At 40.4% G+C, this 16,781-nt stretch overlaps 1 protein-coding gene across 3 annotated transcripts in view; it reads left to right on the top strand.

Moving 5' to 3' along the window:
- BTBD9 (BTB domain containing 9) overlaps positions 1 to 16,781 on the top strand; it is a 410,047-nt gene that overhangs the window by 55,017 nt on the left and 338,249 nt on the right. For all 3 annotated transcript variants that reach the window (XM_026482809.4, XM_044378324.3, XM_048225847.2), the window contains exon 6: positions 804 to 923. In XM_026482809.4, the coding sequence (XP_026338594.1) occupies positions 804 to 923 (120 nt within the window). The remainder of the gene's footprint in view (positions 1 to 803; positions 924 to 16,781) is intronic.

The following is a 16,781-nucleotide window of genomic DNA, read 5'->3' as shown; positions in this document are numbered from 1 at the left end:
AATAACTGCATCTCAAATTTAAATTTGGCTTATGACAGGGGAATATAGATTTGTTCAGTGTGGGACCAGCATCTAATGGTCCAGGGTGGCTGACTAGTGGAGGATGATAGGCTTTTTTCATTACTGCCAGATTATTAGCTGCCAAATTCTATGTTGTACCCAAAAGAAACGCGTATTATCTCTTCACCCATGTCATTTATTTTTCTTGAGGCTGCATATGTGTGTGGGTTGGTGGGAGACTGGGAGGGAGCAGGAGATAAGCTGGCCTTTCCAGGGAACCATCCTGAGGTGGCTCTCCTGAGAGAATAGGGCTGAGCGCCCAGACTAGGGAAGGTAGAAGGAGAAGGCACACCTCCGACTTCTCAATTTTTCTCTCCTCTCTCTGTCCTGGCTTTATGAGTGCTAATACAGCAGGAGCAAGGCATCCTGGCTCTGTTTGAAAAGGAACAAGTATCTTGCGTGCCGGATGCATGCCAAACAGGGTGCTAGGCCCTGAGGAGGTGAGGATAAATACGGCATGCTCCTTGTTCTGAAGCAGTTTGTGATCTAATAAGCATACAGGCATGCAGAGAGGTCATTTCGGTACATTGTGGCACACGCTACAGTAGCGGGCTCTGTACAGATTTTAGTGTCAGCAGCGTTTGATTGTTATGCAGAAGTTCTGATAATAATTTGATTGGATGGAGAAAACGTAATGAGCAAACAGTGTATTTTTTGTATCTTTTAACATTTTATTAACGTGTAACTTGGTTTTGTTATTTTAATATGGTACTTTTTTCTGCGTTTTTCCTTTTGATTCATAGGTCTTATTCCTACTTCATTGAAGTGTCAATGGATGAACTTGATTGGATCAGAGTGATTGATCATTCGCAGTATCTGTGTCGTTCTTGGCAAAAGTTATATTTTCCAGCCCGTGTCTGCAGGTTAGTTCTCCTGGCTAATTAATGATTTTGATGTTTATTTAAGGAGATGTGAACCTTGAGAAACGGGCTACATTTTTTTTGTCTCAAAGTAGAGAACTTTTTAAGGATATCAGCTACCAAATGCATCCCAACTAAAAAAAACTTAGGGAAAATATGGAAAATGAAGCATCTTAATTCTAGAGTATACTGTGGAAGTGTTTCAGCGTTTTGTGCCATACATATGCAGAAGACATGCAGTGAACAAGAAGGGACAGAGAACACGGGAGAAGTAGAGATGCTCTTTAAGCTCCATGTTATACACTGAGAGCACAGTGATTGTTAGGGGCTGCGTTCTTCCCACAAAAGCCACGGGAGATATTTCTGGAGGCTTCGCTCATAGTCTTCAGGGCCAAGAGGAGATTTTTGGAAGTTAGTGTGCACGTTCTGAATATCTGTGTTCTTTTTCTAGGTCAGTGCTTATCAGCGGAGTTTGACAGAACAAGTGTATCTAGTGGGTTGGGTTTGGAGCAGGGAAGGTTGAACTGGTGGGCCTCCAGGCTCACAGCCTCCCTTCAACCAGAGCACCTTAGCTTTTATTGTTGTTATGTGTTGTAACCCCATGGAAGGTGTTTCTAAAAAGTGTTGATGAGCTACGGTTCTGATATTTCATATTCTTCTTTTAGGTTTAAGCCATCTTTTAAACTTTCTGAAATTCTATAAAACCTATACAATTAATGAATTTGAGAGTTGAGGAAGGTAGTTAGAGGCGCCCAAAGTTCTGCTGTTTTTTTTGTTTTGTTCTGTTTTGTTTTTCTGTTGTAATTTTCTCCTTGGAAATTGCCCTCAGGTATTCCTTACCTTAAAGTCAAAAGATCAAAGGCATGGGGCGCCTGGGTGGCACAGCGGTTAAGCTTCTGCCTTCAGCTCAGGGCGTGATCCCGGCGTTATGGGATCGAGTCCCACATCAGGCTCCTCCGCTATGAGCCTGCTTCTTCCTCTCCCACTCCCCCTGCTTGTGTTCCCTCTCTCACTGGCTGTCTCTATCTCTGTCAAATAAATAAATAAATTCTTTAAAAAAAAAAAAGATCAAAGGCAGAAGACGATTGGTTCATTTAGTCTGGTGTGGCAAGAGGAGAAGGAAAGGTATATATGGTGGGTGTAAATCAGGGACGATATGGATCTGGCCTCTTACCCCGTCCTGTCCCCACCCTCATCCATGACCTCCGCCGACCTCCCATTGTGGCTGATTGGCTGATTTGGAGCAGATGGGGATGCCGCACTGCACGTACTTTCTCGGTCAGGAGACAACCTTGTACTTAGTAAACTTATGATCTAAGAGCATCAGGCTGAATTCTTACCTCCACCAAAGGAACTCCACAAAACCTTTCAGCGTTCTGGTACAGTAAAGAATGTTGCCTACATTTTTTTTATTATGGATATGACTGGACACAATATTGTTACCCAGGGATCCTCTTGTGTGAAAATGAAGAAAATCAATTTCATTTCCCCAAAGAGAGACTAAAGTGTTGCAGGTCTGGCAGTTGCTCTTTTATCAGAGGAGTTTTGAATGGATTAAAATGAGAGGGACAAGAAATTGAGTGAAGATTTTGTATCTCAAAGCTGCCTAGGGATATTGTAAGAGTGACAGAGGGGCCCCAGCTTAGAGGAGGCGATTGAGTCTTCCTTGACTCCGGTTATTATGGTTGTATTGGATTAAAAAATAAGCAGTATAGCAACCAAAGCATCTGCTGTGGACTGAAGGACTGTGTGTTTGCATTTAACTTGAAACAAGAGGAACATGACTCCCAGAACAAATCATCATGAGTATAAGACTAGCCATGACAGAGTCTGTGAGCTTGACCCACTCGAAAACTTCGCCGTACGGAGGGAGATGTGTGCCCTCAGTCATGATCTCTGGCTTTTACAAAATATACTTCTCCTTATTTATTAGTGGGCCTTATCTATACTCCCCTTTTGTTATTTTGTGTCTTCTGTGTGGCCTTGCTTTTGTTGATGTAACTTTTATGTCTTGTAGAGGTTGGCTGGATTGATAATGCTAGTTTTTGTCTTGGTATGCCGGTTCCCAGCTCTGGTCGAGAAGAATTGAGCAAAGGTGATGTTAGAGATAGTGACAACAAGAAAAGGAAAGAGTCTTGATATCCATATTAGTTAAGAAATACAATTAAAAAGATTTATAACCACCTTAACATATATTACTAGATTCCTTTCTAAACTCTGCCTTTTGTAATAGGTTGGGATTTTGGTAGTATTTAAAAATGAACTTAAGAAAAGTCTCGGTTGATAATCTAAAGGTGTCTTATATCTGGTGTTTCTTTTCTTTTCTTTTTCTTTTTTAAGATTGATTGATTTATTTATTAGAGAGAGAGAAGGAGGGAGGGAGTGGGGGAGGGGCAGAGGGCGAGGGAGAGAGAGTCTCAAGCAGACTCCACGCTGTGCACAAAGCCCAACACAGGGCTCGATCCCATGACCCTGAGATCACAACCTGAGCCAAAACCAGGAGTTGGTCACCCAGCTGACCACCCAGGAGCCCTTATACTTGGTTTTTCTTATCTTCACAATCATTTATTGACTATCTAAATAATGTTCTAAATACACATTTTCCAGGGACTTCACTGGGCCCATATAAATTCTTTCACTTTGCCTTATGTAGTTAATTTGCACATTTGTACGTCACCTTTGTTTTTCAGGGTCCTTTGAGTATTTGTCTTGCCCCAATACTAAAATTACAACTTCTTGGAAGTAAAGAGTATCTTTTAGTCTTCTTACATGGTACTCAGGCTGTGATCTAGTATGCAGTAGGTACTCTATAAATGTTAGCACAGGTTTCATGTGGTCAAGGCACTGACTGTATAAGAAGAGATCAATTCAGCATTGATATGTATATATACTCATTGGTACTTTTTATCCATGTATTTGTTAAAATGTATATCAGTGCTAGAGAGGTCTCTGTACATGGTTTGCAAAGGTAACTTTCTATATTTTCATGAGGAAACTGAATTTTGAGGTTAATCCTAAAATATGTGAGTATCATGTATTGAGGAAAGAGTACATCAAATACATTCACGAAAGAAGAGAGACACTGTGAGTTGGGGAGTGTGAGATTACCTAGCTCCCTCTGAGTCTTGGCTGGATTGCATGTAAATTAGCGCTGTGTAGTAAGAAAAATAAAAACCAACCAACCAACAAACAAAAACATGGGCTATGGAGTTACATAGAGCTCTTCTCACTCTCTGGTTTCATCAAATCCTGGCCTGGTGATCTTATTAAGTTGTGCCTCTCCAAGCCCTTGTTTCTACACCACTGAAAAACAGGAATAGCAACACCGTTTATGAGTTTGCTGTGGAGGGTTTTGATGACGAGCGTGTGTACAAACATTGAGTACCGTGCCTGGCCCAAAGTAGAGGCGCAGTCACTAGTGGCTTTTATTTGTATTGTTTTTTGTTTTTATTTTTTTTATTATTTTTAAATTGTTTGTGTTATTATTTTTTTTTTCTCATTTTCGAGACTCTCAGCTGGTTTGACCTTCAGAGAAAGAGAGCCATTCTTGCCTTCCTCTGTGGCCACGGCGGCTCTCACTGTGAGGAAACTGTTCCTGACTTCAGGAACCTCGTCTTCCCGACATGTTTCCAGATTGCCAGTCCATACACAGCAGTCCAAAACATGACTCAAACCTTTCGCTCCATCTTCATAACCTGCCTGTTGGTGTGCTTCCAACAGTTGTAATGTATTTTCATTTTGGTAAAGCGTTTTTTTTTTATTGTAGCAAAATATATATGGCATATAATTTGCCATTTATATATCTGTGGAATGCAATTCAGTCCTCGCTAAGGTAGTGGACCTTATCTACTGGCAATACATAGGATAACATCAGGCTTCAAAGCCAGAGTGATTGCTCCAACCATAATGGTGAATGGACGGAAATGATCTGCTCTGTCTTCCTGGGTCCTGTTTAGTAATGTGTTGTAGGTTAAGTGGGGACTGCTCTATGCAGCCAAAAGCCTAGACTAGTAACTTCCCCCACTCAGTTCCCACCTGGGATGAAGAAAATGGAATTGTCCATGTTAGTATAATCTTTCATATGCGTTCAGAACCATGTTATGTCTTACCAGCTTTCTCTTTCTCAGGAAAAGGCCATTTCTGCTTCACCTTTACATTGTCTTCTTGGCTATCTAGGAAGCTCTCTTCGAGCCCTTCCACGGCTTTCCTGATTGCCAGAGCCCAGGGCTGAACAAAAAACACTAATAAGGAGTGGCAAATATGGAGTGCCCTGGGGTGTTTTAAAACATTTTCTGGCTGTTTCTCAACAGGGTGCTGGTAACTTGGCAGCCATATAATGTTGCTGAAATAGGAGAAGACTTGAAAACGTGGGTGTGAGCGGTGGAGGTGGATTTCAGAGCCTGCAGGTGGCTGGTAGCTGGAATCACGCAAGTGATCCTGGGGCAAAACCCGGGAGTTGAGGAAAGGAATAGCGCCTGAAAGTGCAGCCTTCAGGGTGTGCCTGTTGAGAGAGGAAAGAGAAGGGTAGACAGCAGGGGCTGGGCAGAGACAGGAGAGCGAGTCAGGAGGGACAGTTACTGAAGAGAGGCCAGCCAGAGTATTGAGAAGGCACTGGAGGGATGGCTGCAGTTCACACAGACTGGGCTTCTGCCTTTCCTTTTGTTCTTAAGTATCATCGTGGGAAAGTCTTGTTCATGACATTTTTTTTTTTATCAAATTATAATGTAGGACATATTTTAAATATCGGTAAAAAAGCTTGTCCGCTGGTTAAGTTGTATCCAGTTACTACCAATAGCACATGAAAATGCTCTTTCTCTGAGCCCTTAACCAGGGTTGTCAACACGGCCAGTGTGAGCTATGATTTGTTAAAAAAAAAAAATCTTATTTTAATTTAGATTTTTTTTATCATCAGTGAGGTCTGGTATTATTTAATAATGGCCATTTGTTCTTTCTCATTTATGAAAAGCCTATTTTTGTCTTCTGCATATTTTTCTTCTGAGGCAATTATCTTTTTCTGTCTTATCAAAACTTTATTTTGATGTATTGATATATACACACTGATAGATATGTGTACACACACACACACACACACACACCCCATCTTTTTGCCTGTCATGTATTGCACAATTTGTTTTTAGTGTTTTACTGGTACTTTTTGCCATATAGAATTTTACTTTTTAAAAAATGTCCAATCTCTTGATCTTTTTTTTGCTCTCTGGTGGTTTGCGATCACGTTTAGAAAGGTGTTTCTCACTTTAGCATTAAAGATCTTACATTTTTATAAGTTTTTTCTACTATTTGTTATTTTCATCTTTATATCTAGATGTTTAATTCAGCCAGAACATTTGTGTGTGTGTGTTTCCAAGGGATAGTCAGTTGACGAAGACTATTTATTTAATAATTGTTCCTTACCACATGAATGTGAACGGTCTTATTTATCGTATGCTAAATTCTAGCATATACTCTACTCTGTTTCACTGATGTCTTTGCCTATAGCTGAAAGTGTTTTAATTATTGTAGTTTCCCTTCTCTCCTTTTTCCCCTTTGAATGGGATATTATAATGTGCCAGATGTGTCATGGAGAAAAGAAAGGGTGCTGTAGAGCATCTGCCGGCCTGTCTTCTGGTCTCAGCAGTCGCATTAGAGGCCATAAATGATGATAAACATCTCACTAGCATGCTTCTACTCTCACGTACAACAAGAAATTTAGGCATGCTTCCCCAGCTAAGGAAATAGATTTTTCTTCATTTATTCATCCGTTCATTCATTCATCACTCACTCATTCCAAAATAAGCTCCTGGTTTGTGCTATGCATTGTACACGGTTTCTGCTGTCATGGGACCTGGGAGGAACCGATGTCAACAAGGAAGAACACGTCAGGTCATTTCAAGTGTTGTGAAGATGGTACTGTGCTAGGGGCTGGGTTCAAGGGAAGGCATGTGTGGCTGTTGGGGTGGGGGGGGTGGTATTTTCAGTAGGTGGTCTGGGAAGGCCTGAGAGGGGAGATGGTATTTTTGACTGAGGTGAAAGGAGTGATATTTTCTGGTCGTTGTTTTAGATATTTAGCCTTTCTTTGGTGTACACTGACTGTTATTTCAGGAGTAACTGGTCTCCTGTAGGAGCCTCATTAGATGAATACTAAAACCGTGCTGTACTTTGGTATAGGGCGCTTTAATCTCTTTTATTGCTGCCATACATTCCAGGTCCCTCCTCATCCCTGCCATCATTAGAGCAGTGTAATTTTTTTACCCATCTTCATTAGATTAGAGTACCTACACAGTGCTGTGGGTCCACTAGACGTGAAACAAACAGGAAGGTAAACTTTGCTATTTATGGAAGCATTCTTTCCCAACCGTATTCACATTGTACAAAAGCTGTCAGTCTCTTTTCTTTTCTCTCTTTTTCTCCCCTGCCCCCTGTAACTGGGCATTGATATATTTATTTACTTTTAAAGGAAGGTACTTTTACATTATTCATTGGTTCACCAGGATGCTTTAGAATTTAGCTAGAATTACGCTGAGCCTTTACTTTCTTTATGTGATTGGCGTCTTCAGAATTCAAGAAATGCCTTATTCAGATGTAAAGGGAAAAGGAATAGTTTCACTTTAAAAAAATAATCATTTTCATTTATACTTAGTTTGAATTGTACCTCTACCTACAACTTTGATGTCATAATTGAACCAGCATAGAGCAATCCTGCATTCAGAGGAACATTTGCTTCTAAGAATGCAAAGCAGAATGTAGCCACATGGTGTCACTAAATCATAACAATTTTACTTGAGGCCAAAGAGAGGTTTTTCTTTTAAATCAAACCTTATTTATATATAAATTGTTCTGAAGTCTGTGATTTGTGAAATAACATGTGAAACTATTTGTACCATTTAAGTCTTTCGACTCATGTGAAGCGTGAATTACGTCCGAAGTCCGTAGATGTGCGTGCAGGTCTCGTCCACAACGTGTAGCACGTATGTGGGCCTGTGTAGTAGTTATTCAGTTTCATACAAATAAGGGTTGTTGTTTTTTTTAAATCTTCCTTTGGACTTTTGAAATAAATAGAAGCGGAACTCAAAGGAGATTGAGCCATTAAATATTTATAAGGAATCAGGGAGCAGAAGAAAGGAGCATGAGGAAAAGGCAGGATTACAGGAGCTCGGGAGAGACAGGAAGGGGACAGTCTAACACAGATTGAGCTTCTTCTCTGGCCAGACACGTCATTACCTCGTGTGATCCTCACAATAGGTCCATGAGAGAAATGCCACCAACTGCCTAATTTTACAGACAAGGGGACTGAGCCTTAGAGAAGCTAAATTTGCAGGTCCCTCAGACCACACAGTTAGCATCACAGTCCTGCATTGCCTCTGCAGGATATGAGGTGAAGAATCAGCCCCGGTGTAGCTTCAGAGCAGCCGTGCAGCCCTGAAGGGGAGCTCTTGCTGCCTCTTGGGCAGCAGCAGCTTCCAGGAATGCCGGAGGACAGGGCCCCGAGTGGCCACAGCCTGCTGTGCTCGAGCTGGGCACAGCCGCCCCGACTACGAGGCTGCAAACCGTGTGGATGGGGACGATGAAGATGATGAACAATTGCGGAAGTTTTCACTCTTAAAATGCTCCAAAGGGAGTGTAGCAGTCCTTTATCTAGGTGTGTTCTGTCAGTTTGTCAATAGAGCTTTGGATTTTCCGGCCCTTTAGTTCCTAATAAGGTCATTTTAGACTTTATTATTACGTAGTGAGCCTGACATTCTTAACTCCTGATTTGTTTTGCTTCTACTGTATTTAGAAGCTTACTTCATATATTATGGAGTCTCTCTTTGTGAGCTCTCTTCACATCCTGAATTGCTGTTTTTCTTTTTTAAAGTTTAGGAATTTTCTATTTATTATTTTCACCTACAATCCTCTTATTAGGTCCAAGAAAAAAAAAACCCCACTGTGCTTTATATTCAGTAAGACCTTTGAGACACGGCTGTTTGTGCTTAAGTTATTCAATTGCATCCAGGCTTTTTTTGTTTCATTTTGTTTAAAGGGTAATAACAGGTTGAACTTTGTGTGTGCAGTGGAGGAGTCGGAATATGAGAAAACAGAACAGGGTTGTCCTTTTCCTTTGCATTTTATTTTATAATTTTAGAATATAAATTAGTGTCTTTTAATAAGCCTATTGTATGAGATGATGTTAATAACACTAATGACCTGTTATTACTGCCACAAACAGCCGTTGTCTGTTTTTCATTCTGGAAGGGCAAGCACTATATTTGGTGGTGCTAATAGTTGCTTCCCAAGCAGTTAGATCCAGGATCAAGTTCAGACAGCACTTCTCTGGTTGAGCATCAGAATCCTTTTTCTCATGCTTTCACTCTTCTCAGTGCTACTCTGTTCCTTACAGCATTTATTCATGTGACGTTCAACAAACGTGTGCTGACCACCTGCTCTGTGGCACTTAGGTTAGGTGTCGGGCGGGAAAGGATGAACAGCGCATAGGCTGCTCACCTTCTAAGGACTGATAACGTAAAGTATCGATAGGTGCAGTAATAAAGGAATATATAGGATATGCAGGACCATGGCTGTGCGGGTTCCTACAGAAGAGAGGGTTTGAACTGAGTCATAAAGGACCAAGGGATCGAGCAGGCAAACAGAGGGAGAAAGGATGTCCTGTGTATGCAGGACACTTGCCAAAGGCAGAATCTGTACTGGACGTGGCCAAACCTGAACTCTTTTCTCAAAACTCTCCCATCACTGGGAGTACGTGCATGTGAGTTCTCTAACTTCGTTCTTGGTTCTTATTAAAAATGCCTTATTTTGTCTCACCAGTCGAAATCGTCTGTTTACCACTTCCCTTCCCATACCTCCCTAAGCTCTGAGACATGTACGTGAATGACAGTCCTTCTCTCTTTATGTGACCTTGTAGAACTGTTTCAGGGATGTGGGACTTGGTTTTATTTAAAGTTTTTTTTTTTTTTTTTTTTTTTTTTAATTTCTGTCAACAAGATTAGAAGACTCCATGGGGAGAACTGTAAATGAGGTTAATTTTCACAAATAATATTCGGAGAATGGTAAAAATTCCCAAGAAGCAGAGAAAAAGTTCCTCTTTTGGAGCCAGGATTTGAGTCAGTGTGTCTTTCGCTTAGAAAAATAATGCATTTCCCTAGGTGTTTCCATTGTTGAGTACATGCCACCTGTAAGGAAATGGACATTAGTGTATCAGTTTTCCTATTTGAGATCTCCTTTTGGAACCTGTTTGGTATTACAGTTTTCCCAACATTTACTTATGGAACTTAGGAAATCCTGAACAAGGAAGCTAGGGTCTGAACTACTGGGCATGGGACTGTGGGTCTGTCAAGTACAAAGCAAGGGAAGAAGAGAATACAGAGCCATCTGGGACTCTGGGCTCTTTAATATGAGCAAGGGGCCTCCAGCACAGAAGAGCTATGGACCTGGGAACCGGAACCCAGGCATCAGTGGAAATGGTGGGAAAGAGTTTCCAGGACCTCCCACACATCTTCCAGAGTGAATCAGAAAATGCTATCAATGCAGTAAAGCTTCACTGACTTTGCTTTTTGAAAGATCAAGAGAGGGAAGGACAGCTAGATCTCAGATCTTGGAGGTCAGAAAAAAGAACTCAGACACAGATTTATTTGTGAATTACATAGTCATTTCTGATTCCGTTTACTTTGGAGGTGGTAATCTAAAGAAGATATTAGTTAAGTAGTTAATAATTGTCTCAGTGGAGAGTTAGACCTATGTATATTAACATTTCACCCCACAGGGCCTAGCAGTGATTGCTCTGACCTTTTAGCATTTATAACTTAACTCACCCAATTTAGCCATTAATTACATAATAAATAGAGGAATTAACAGTTCCTCTAATTATTTTGTTGTCCCTGGACCTCACTGTATATTCCTTTGGTAGTAGTTGCTCATCAGATATATTGTTGAATCTCTGAGATTCCTGAATGAAGGTGCCCGTATAATAATCTATTTTTTGAATCTCTGACATTCCTGAATGAAGGTGCCTGAATAATATTCTATTTTTCTGGAAAAATCCTTTTAACCTTGCTATTTTTTCCCCCAGTGTTTGAAGGAGATACTAAGAAATAAGATCTTGTAATATTTCTTTCCACAGAAAATATGCTTATAGAGGACTGTATGTACAAGTCCCATGGTTAATAAAACCATCAGAGCTTTCTCAGTGATCATAATAAATGGTACAAGTTCCCTAGATCAGGGTGCTTTCTGTGGATACAAGGTTGGCTCAGGGGAGAGCGGACCAGAAGTGAAACCAGATTGCTTGTCTGCTGCCAGAAATTCTGGGCAGCGTGCCAAACTTGGTTCACCTTCTGAAATTCATCTCCCAGTATGAAAATAGAGGGCTCGATCCCTGCAAGGAATGGTGGTAGCATGAACACTTGGACTTCCTTCAGCCTGGAGGACTTGATCGATGTGAGGAAAGGTGGGGGAACCAATCGGTGTGGCCTGGCAGCTTTGACCCCGTTTAAGAGCTGTAATATTTTCTTTAGCAGTCTTACTTCATTATGTTTCAAATTATAATTTCATAAGTTAATAATTGTTCTTCCAAATAATGTGGGTCATATATACACATGAATATGTTCTGCCTGATAGGAAGCTGTAGGTTTAATTTCTAATAGTCCTAGAAATTCTGTGCACATTATGAAGCTATTAGGATATAACAGCTGTTTTAGTTCTTTCACCCTGCAAAAGAAATGTGATGCAGACTAAAATGATCAGTAATTATGTATTTTGAAAGCTAAAGCTCCAGTTATAGAAAGAGCTAATTTACACATTAGATACTGATAAAACTACTGTATGCTATGAGGTTCAAAGTTAGCGTTATCTCTTGCCTAAGACTATGAAAGAGAATCCGTGCCAAAAGACATTTTTCCCTCTTTGAAATCCTCTTTTGCATTGCCTATTGTAATTCTGAAGTTGCAAATCAACAGTAATGAAGAACTGCTTGATATTTTTCTAAAGAAAAAAACTTAGAAGGAATGTAAGAGGGAGTAGGATTTAGAAGGATTTTATTTTATTTCTGTTGATCAGTGCCTGCCATCTGCCTTCCATTTAATGTTGGAGAAGCATGCGTGCGCTTCTCAGTTCTGAACAGACGACGTGCATGGTTTGTTGAGATACATGTGCGTTCTGGGTGTGTGTGTGTGTATATACCTACAGTGCTTAAAATCACACTTGAAGTGTAGAACACATAATGAGTCCCCATTTTGGGCTAATTTGCATATTCGGCTCTTGTACACAAAACAAAAGACTACAATGACACCGATTTTCTTTTCTACTTTAGAATCAGCACTAACCAGCTGTCAACAAATATTTTGATTAAACACTTTCTTTTATTGGGGAACTTTGGGGCACATTCTTTGTATAAGCATATTGTTTTCTTTGATTTCAAGGGACATATTTTCAATATGATTCATGGATGCATCATACCGGTAAGCTGTCATGAACAAAAATATATTTTTCTCCGTAAACTTCCTTTTTACTACTGATTTCTCTAGGGCAAAAATGTGGCTCAGAACAGAATATTCCAACTCAGGATATTTGCCGGAAATAAAGGTGGTAAATAAATGTATAAGCCTGCTTTAAGTAAACTGAAAAATTTAGAGCATAGATTCCCTAAACTGGACTTTTCCAAGAGATTTTAAAAGAAGATTTAACAGTTCCTCTAATACATTTAAAATATGATTTGAAGATAGATTTATATAGATAGATAGATAATAGATAATATATAATTTATTTATACATATATAGATAATATTTTGACAAATTTGTTTAGTCTTTCTTCTGTGTTTAGTCATTCATAAGCATGTTATTTGTAAAAGTGGTATTATGGAATATATACTAGTTTCAAACCTTGCATATATATATTCATATTCACGTGGCTGTTGTTCCATGTCAGTCCATAAACATTTGCTTTATCCTTTCGAATAGCATAATATTCTGAATGTACTGTTGTTTACCTAATAGTTCCCTACTGAGGGACTTAGGATGTTTTTGGTTTTACTATTATCAAACACTACAATCTTTGCATATTTATCTGATTATCTCTTCACATGGGCAGAGTCAAAGGATATGATGATCTTAAAATGCAAAACATATCGGTAAATGCCATCCAAAAGCATTATACCAGTTTATTCCTACCAGGAGTTTCTGATAGTACCTATTTCTTCACATCCTTATCAACAATGAGCATTATCACTGTGTTTAATCTTTTGTCAAGCTGAGAAGCAAACTGTGGTCTCTCATTTGTTTTATTGTGCAGATTTTTTATTATTTGTAAAGTTGAGCAATTATGCATCTGTTTGTTGATAAGCATCCGTATTTTCATCAAAAAGACGAAATTTGAGTCGTCCTAAAAGAATGGGTTGAGTTTTGATTGGGTAATTTTAGAGGGCTTTTTCTGTGATGTCATCTAGGAAAGTGATTCTCAACAGGGGGTGATTTTGCCACCCCCCCCCTTGGGGGGGACATTTTGCAATGTCCAGGGACACTTTTGGCATCACAACTGAGGGGCAGGGTGCTACTGGCATCTAGAGGGTAGAAGGGATGCCGCTAAATATCCCACAGTGTACAGGACAGCCTCCTATGACAAAGAGTTATCCAACCCCAGGTGTCAGCAGTGCCGAGGATGAGAAACCCTGGTTTAGGAAAGGGTTGTGGTAATTCCATGTGTGAAGGGGGCTTGAATTAGGATGTCTTTGGTTAAAATAGAGAAAGAGAATAGCTGTGAAAGACATTCAAAGGAAAAACCAGTCAAACTCAATGAGTGGTTGAATACGGAATAATAATGACAAAAAATTGAGGCAAAGAGAGTTTCCAAGTTTGGAACCTAGGTGGCCAGGAGATGGGATGACATTGGTGGGCAGAAGGTGAGGGAGCCAGTCTGAGCTAGTTGCAGAATTAGTACTTAGGAAATAAATGGTGACACCCCGCTATTTCATCTGCTTTGCTTTTATATAGTGAGGTTTTTATTTTATGCGTGGTGCCAGGATTGTGTTGGGTTTTGGATTACAAAATCTCTAATAGTATCAAACATTTGCTCTCAAACAGTTTCCTCTTTCAGAAATGTTCTTCTTTCATCTCTAACGACTGAAATCTGGTCCGTTCAGGTAGTAAGCTGAAGTGCCATTTCCTCCAGGAAATCTTCCCTAATCTCCCCAAATGAAATAAAAGTATGTTTTCCTCATTTACTCAGCTGATACTTATCAAGTGCCTGCTACATGACAGGCACCGTGCTAGGTAGGAGAGCTCCAGCGGAGAGCCTTAAACCCACATCCGCTGCCCTTGTTGAGTTTACAGCTTAGCAGGAGAGTCAGATATTAAACAAAATAATTATAAGTAAAGGAAGCTATGATAAAGGCAAAGAAGGAAGACGCAAACGAGCTTTGGAGGTATAACAGAAGAACACAGCATCAGCTGGGTGAGTCAGGGGAGGTCTTTTAGGGAAGTGCTATTTAAGTAGAGACCTCCATGATGATTAGCAGTAAAGTAGGCAAAGCAAAAGCCAGGAAAGTGTTTGGAGCACGGGCAGGAAAACTTTGAGGGAGAAGAGACGTTGACCTATTTAAGGGCATGAAAAATAAGTCATTGTGGCTGGAGAGAGGTGGCAAGGTAGAGAGGAAGAGGTAGGTGGTAGCCAGGTTGTTCGGGATCGGCAGGGCCACATTAAGGAGCTTGTGGTCTAGAGAATGTGTGGTCCCAGGAGAAGGGATTAAGCAAGGATGTGACATGATCTGACTTACGTTTCTTAAAGACCTGCTTTGTGGGGAGTAGGTTTACTTGAGTGGAGATGAGTTGGGAGGCCTTTGCTATAGTTTAGGAGACGTATGGTGGTTGCTTGTATAAGGATGGTGGCAGGGAAGGTAGGGGGAAATGGATGGATTTGGGGTGTTCTTTTGTTTGTGAGACTTCCAAGAAGTGTTGTTGCATATACAGCTGAAAAAGGTGGTCCAGGTTGGAAATAAGAAATTTAAGAGTTGTTGTCTTAGAGCATGGTATTTGAAGCCATGGGAGTTGATTAGATTCAGAAGAGATAAAATGTGATCGAGCGCAGAAGGAGAAAAGAGGACCTCGAACTGAGTCTGAGTGCTCCAGAACTTGATCAGGTAGGTGAGGAGAAGCCAACAAAGGAAATGGGGAAGGAGTAGCCAACGGGAGGAGGACAAGGAGGAAAGTGAGGCTTCAGGAAGGAGGGACAGGTCAAGATGCCAGATGTCCCTGAGAGATCAAGTAGATGAGGAAGGAGAAGTATCCCTTGGCCTTGACAACATGGAGTACACTGCCCCCCCCCCCCAGCAGTAGCTGACATGGTGGGGCTGAAAGCCAGGTTAGAGTCGGTTAAAGAAATAAATTTATAATGGATCATGAAATGTAAAGTGCATATAGTCATTGAGGCAGCAGTTCTCCTCTTGGTGAAATCCATTCAAAGAAAATGTGTATGTAAGGATGCTGATTTTGCAGCACTATTTGTAGGCATCAAAAAAACCATAAACTGCCAAAATGCCCATCAAGAAGGGAATTCATATAAATTAAAAAGAATTAATTGTGTCTACATGAATTGACCTGGAAGGATTTCCGTAAAAATTGTTAGATGAAAAACACATGATGCACATCGTGTGTTAATTATGATGCTTCTTTTATCAACAAGCAAACTACCTTATGTATGTATATAAATGTCTATGGATTTATAGGAGCATAGAGAATGGTGTGGAAGGGTACACAATGAATTTCAATATTGATTATTTAAGGAAAATAAAGATAGAGTAAGGAAAGTAGATAGTATTCGATTTTTATTTACTTTTTGTTATGCTTGCTGTAACATCATTTTTTAAATTAAAAAAATTTGAAATTAAAAAGCTCTGGGATGTGAGCAAATGGAGAAAGAAAGAATGGATAAATCTTTTGAGAAACTTGGCTCTGAAGGTGAATAAAGAGACAGGATGGAAGGTAGAAATGGATGAGCTTTAAGGATGAGAGGTACGAAAGCACGTTTAAATGCTGATTGAAAGGATCCAGGAGAGAGAGATTGAAGAGGGAGAGAGAAAACCAGTGGACTGAGAGACACCTTTATTTTGCATGACAGGAGGAAGGAAAGAGGGGACAAATCCAGTCCCAGGCTGCGAGTGCCAGTGTGATGGCTTCTGTTTCGTTTGAGACCTATGGAATCCACACCAGCTGCGGGTGAAAGGGACATTGGAGGTTGGAGTAGAATGGAGAAATGCAGGATATGCGTAGTTGTTGCAGACCGTGGGCGAGTCTATTTGAGTCTGCTTGTTTACTTGAGACTGGTCAGCATGATCTGCCAGTAGTGATTCCACCTGCCTCGTGTGGTTGTCTTTGGTGACATTCCGGTGCTCAGGTTCACGTTCAGAAAAGTAGGTGGTTGAGGCGTGGGTGGGAGTTCAGCTAGTCCAGTGCAATAGCTGGTGGCAGGGCAAGAAAGAGTATCTGCAGAGACTCAGGAAGAAAAGCTTAGAGATTATTGCTGCTGGGACAGTGATGATAATTGCTCACTTTCAGGTGTGTTTTCTACTTCATTTTTGTTTTATGCAGACACCCCTGCCTTGACCAGCACTGTCATTTTTCAGTGCGTGTAGAGAAGCACTCTTTGACTTGTTAACTGTGAAGAAGATGTAGCTGTTTCCTGGCTTTCTTAGAGCTCTTGAAAACAGATCCTGGGGCTTATCTTCAGATATAAAACTTACGTAAACCTATGTGCGCAACCCGATTCTGGAAAGAAAGCAAACTAAGAAAAAGTGGTAGGTTTAATTGAAACTGAAAATAGGGCCTTGCTAGTACTTGTTGCCATTGCCCGCGTTGTACCTAGAAGGGCACTGCAGTGTTCGC

The sequence above is a fragment of the Ursus arctos genome, unplaced genomic scaffold (genome assembly GCF_023065955.2).
Source record: "Ursus arctos isolate Adak ecotype North America unplaced genomic scaffold, UrsArc2.0 scaffold_31, whole genome shotgun sequence".
NCBI lineage: Eukaryota > Metazoa > Chordata > Mammalia > Carnivora > Ursidae > Ursus > Ursus arctos.
This window is presented reverse-complemented; position numbering and strand designations above follow the sequence as displayed.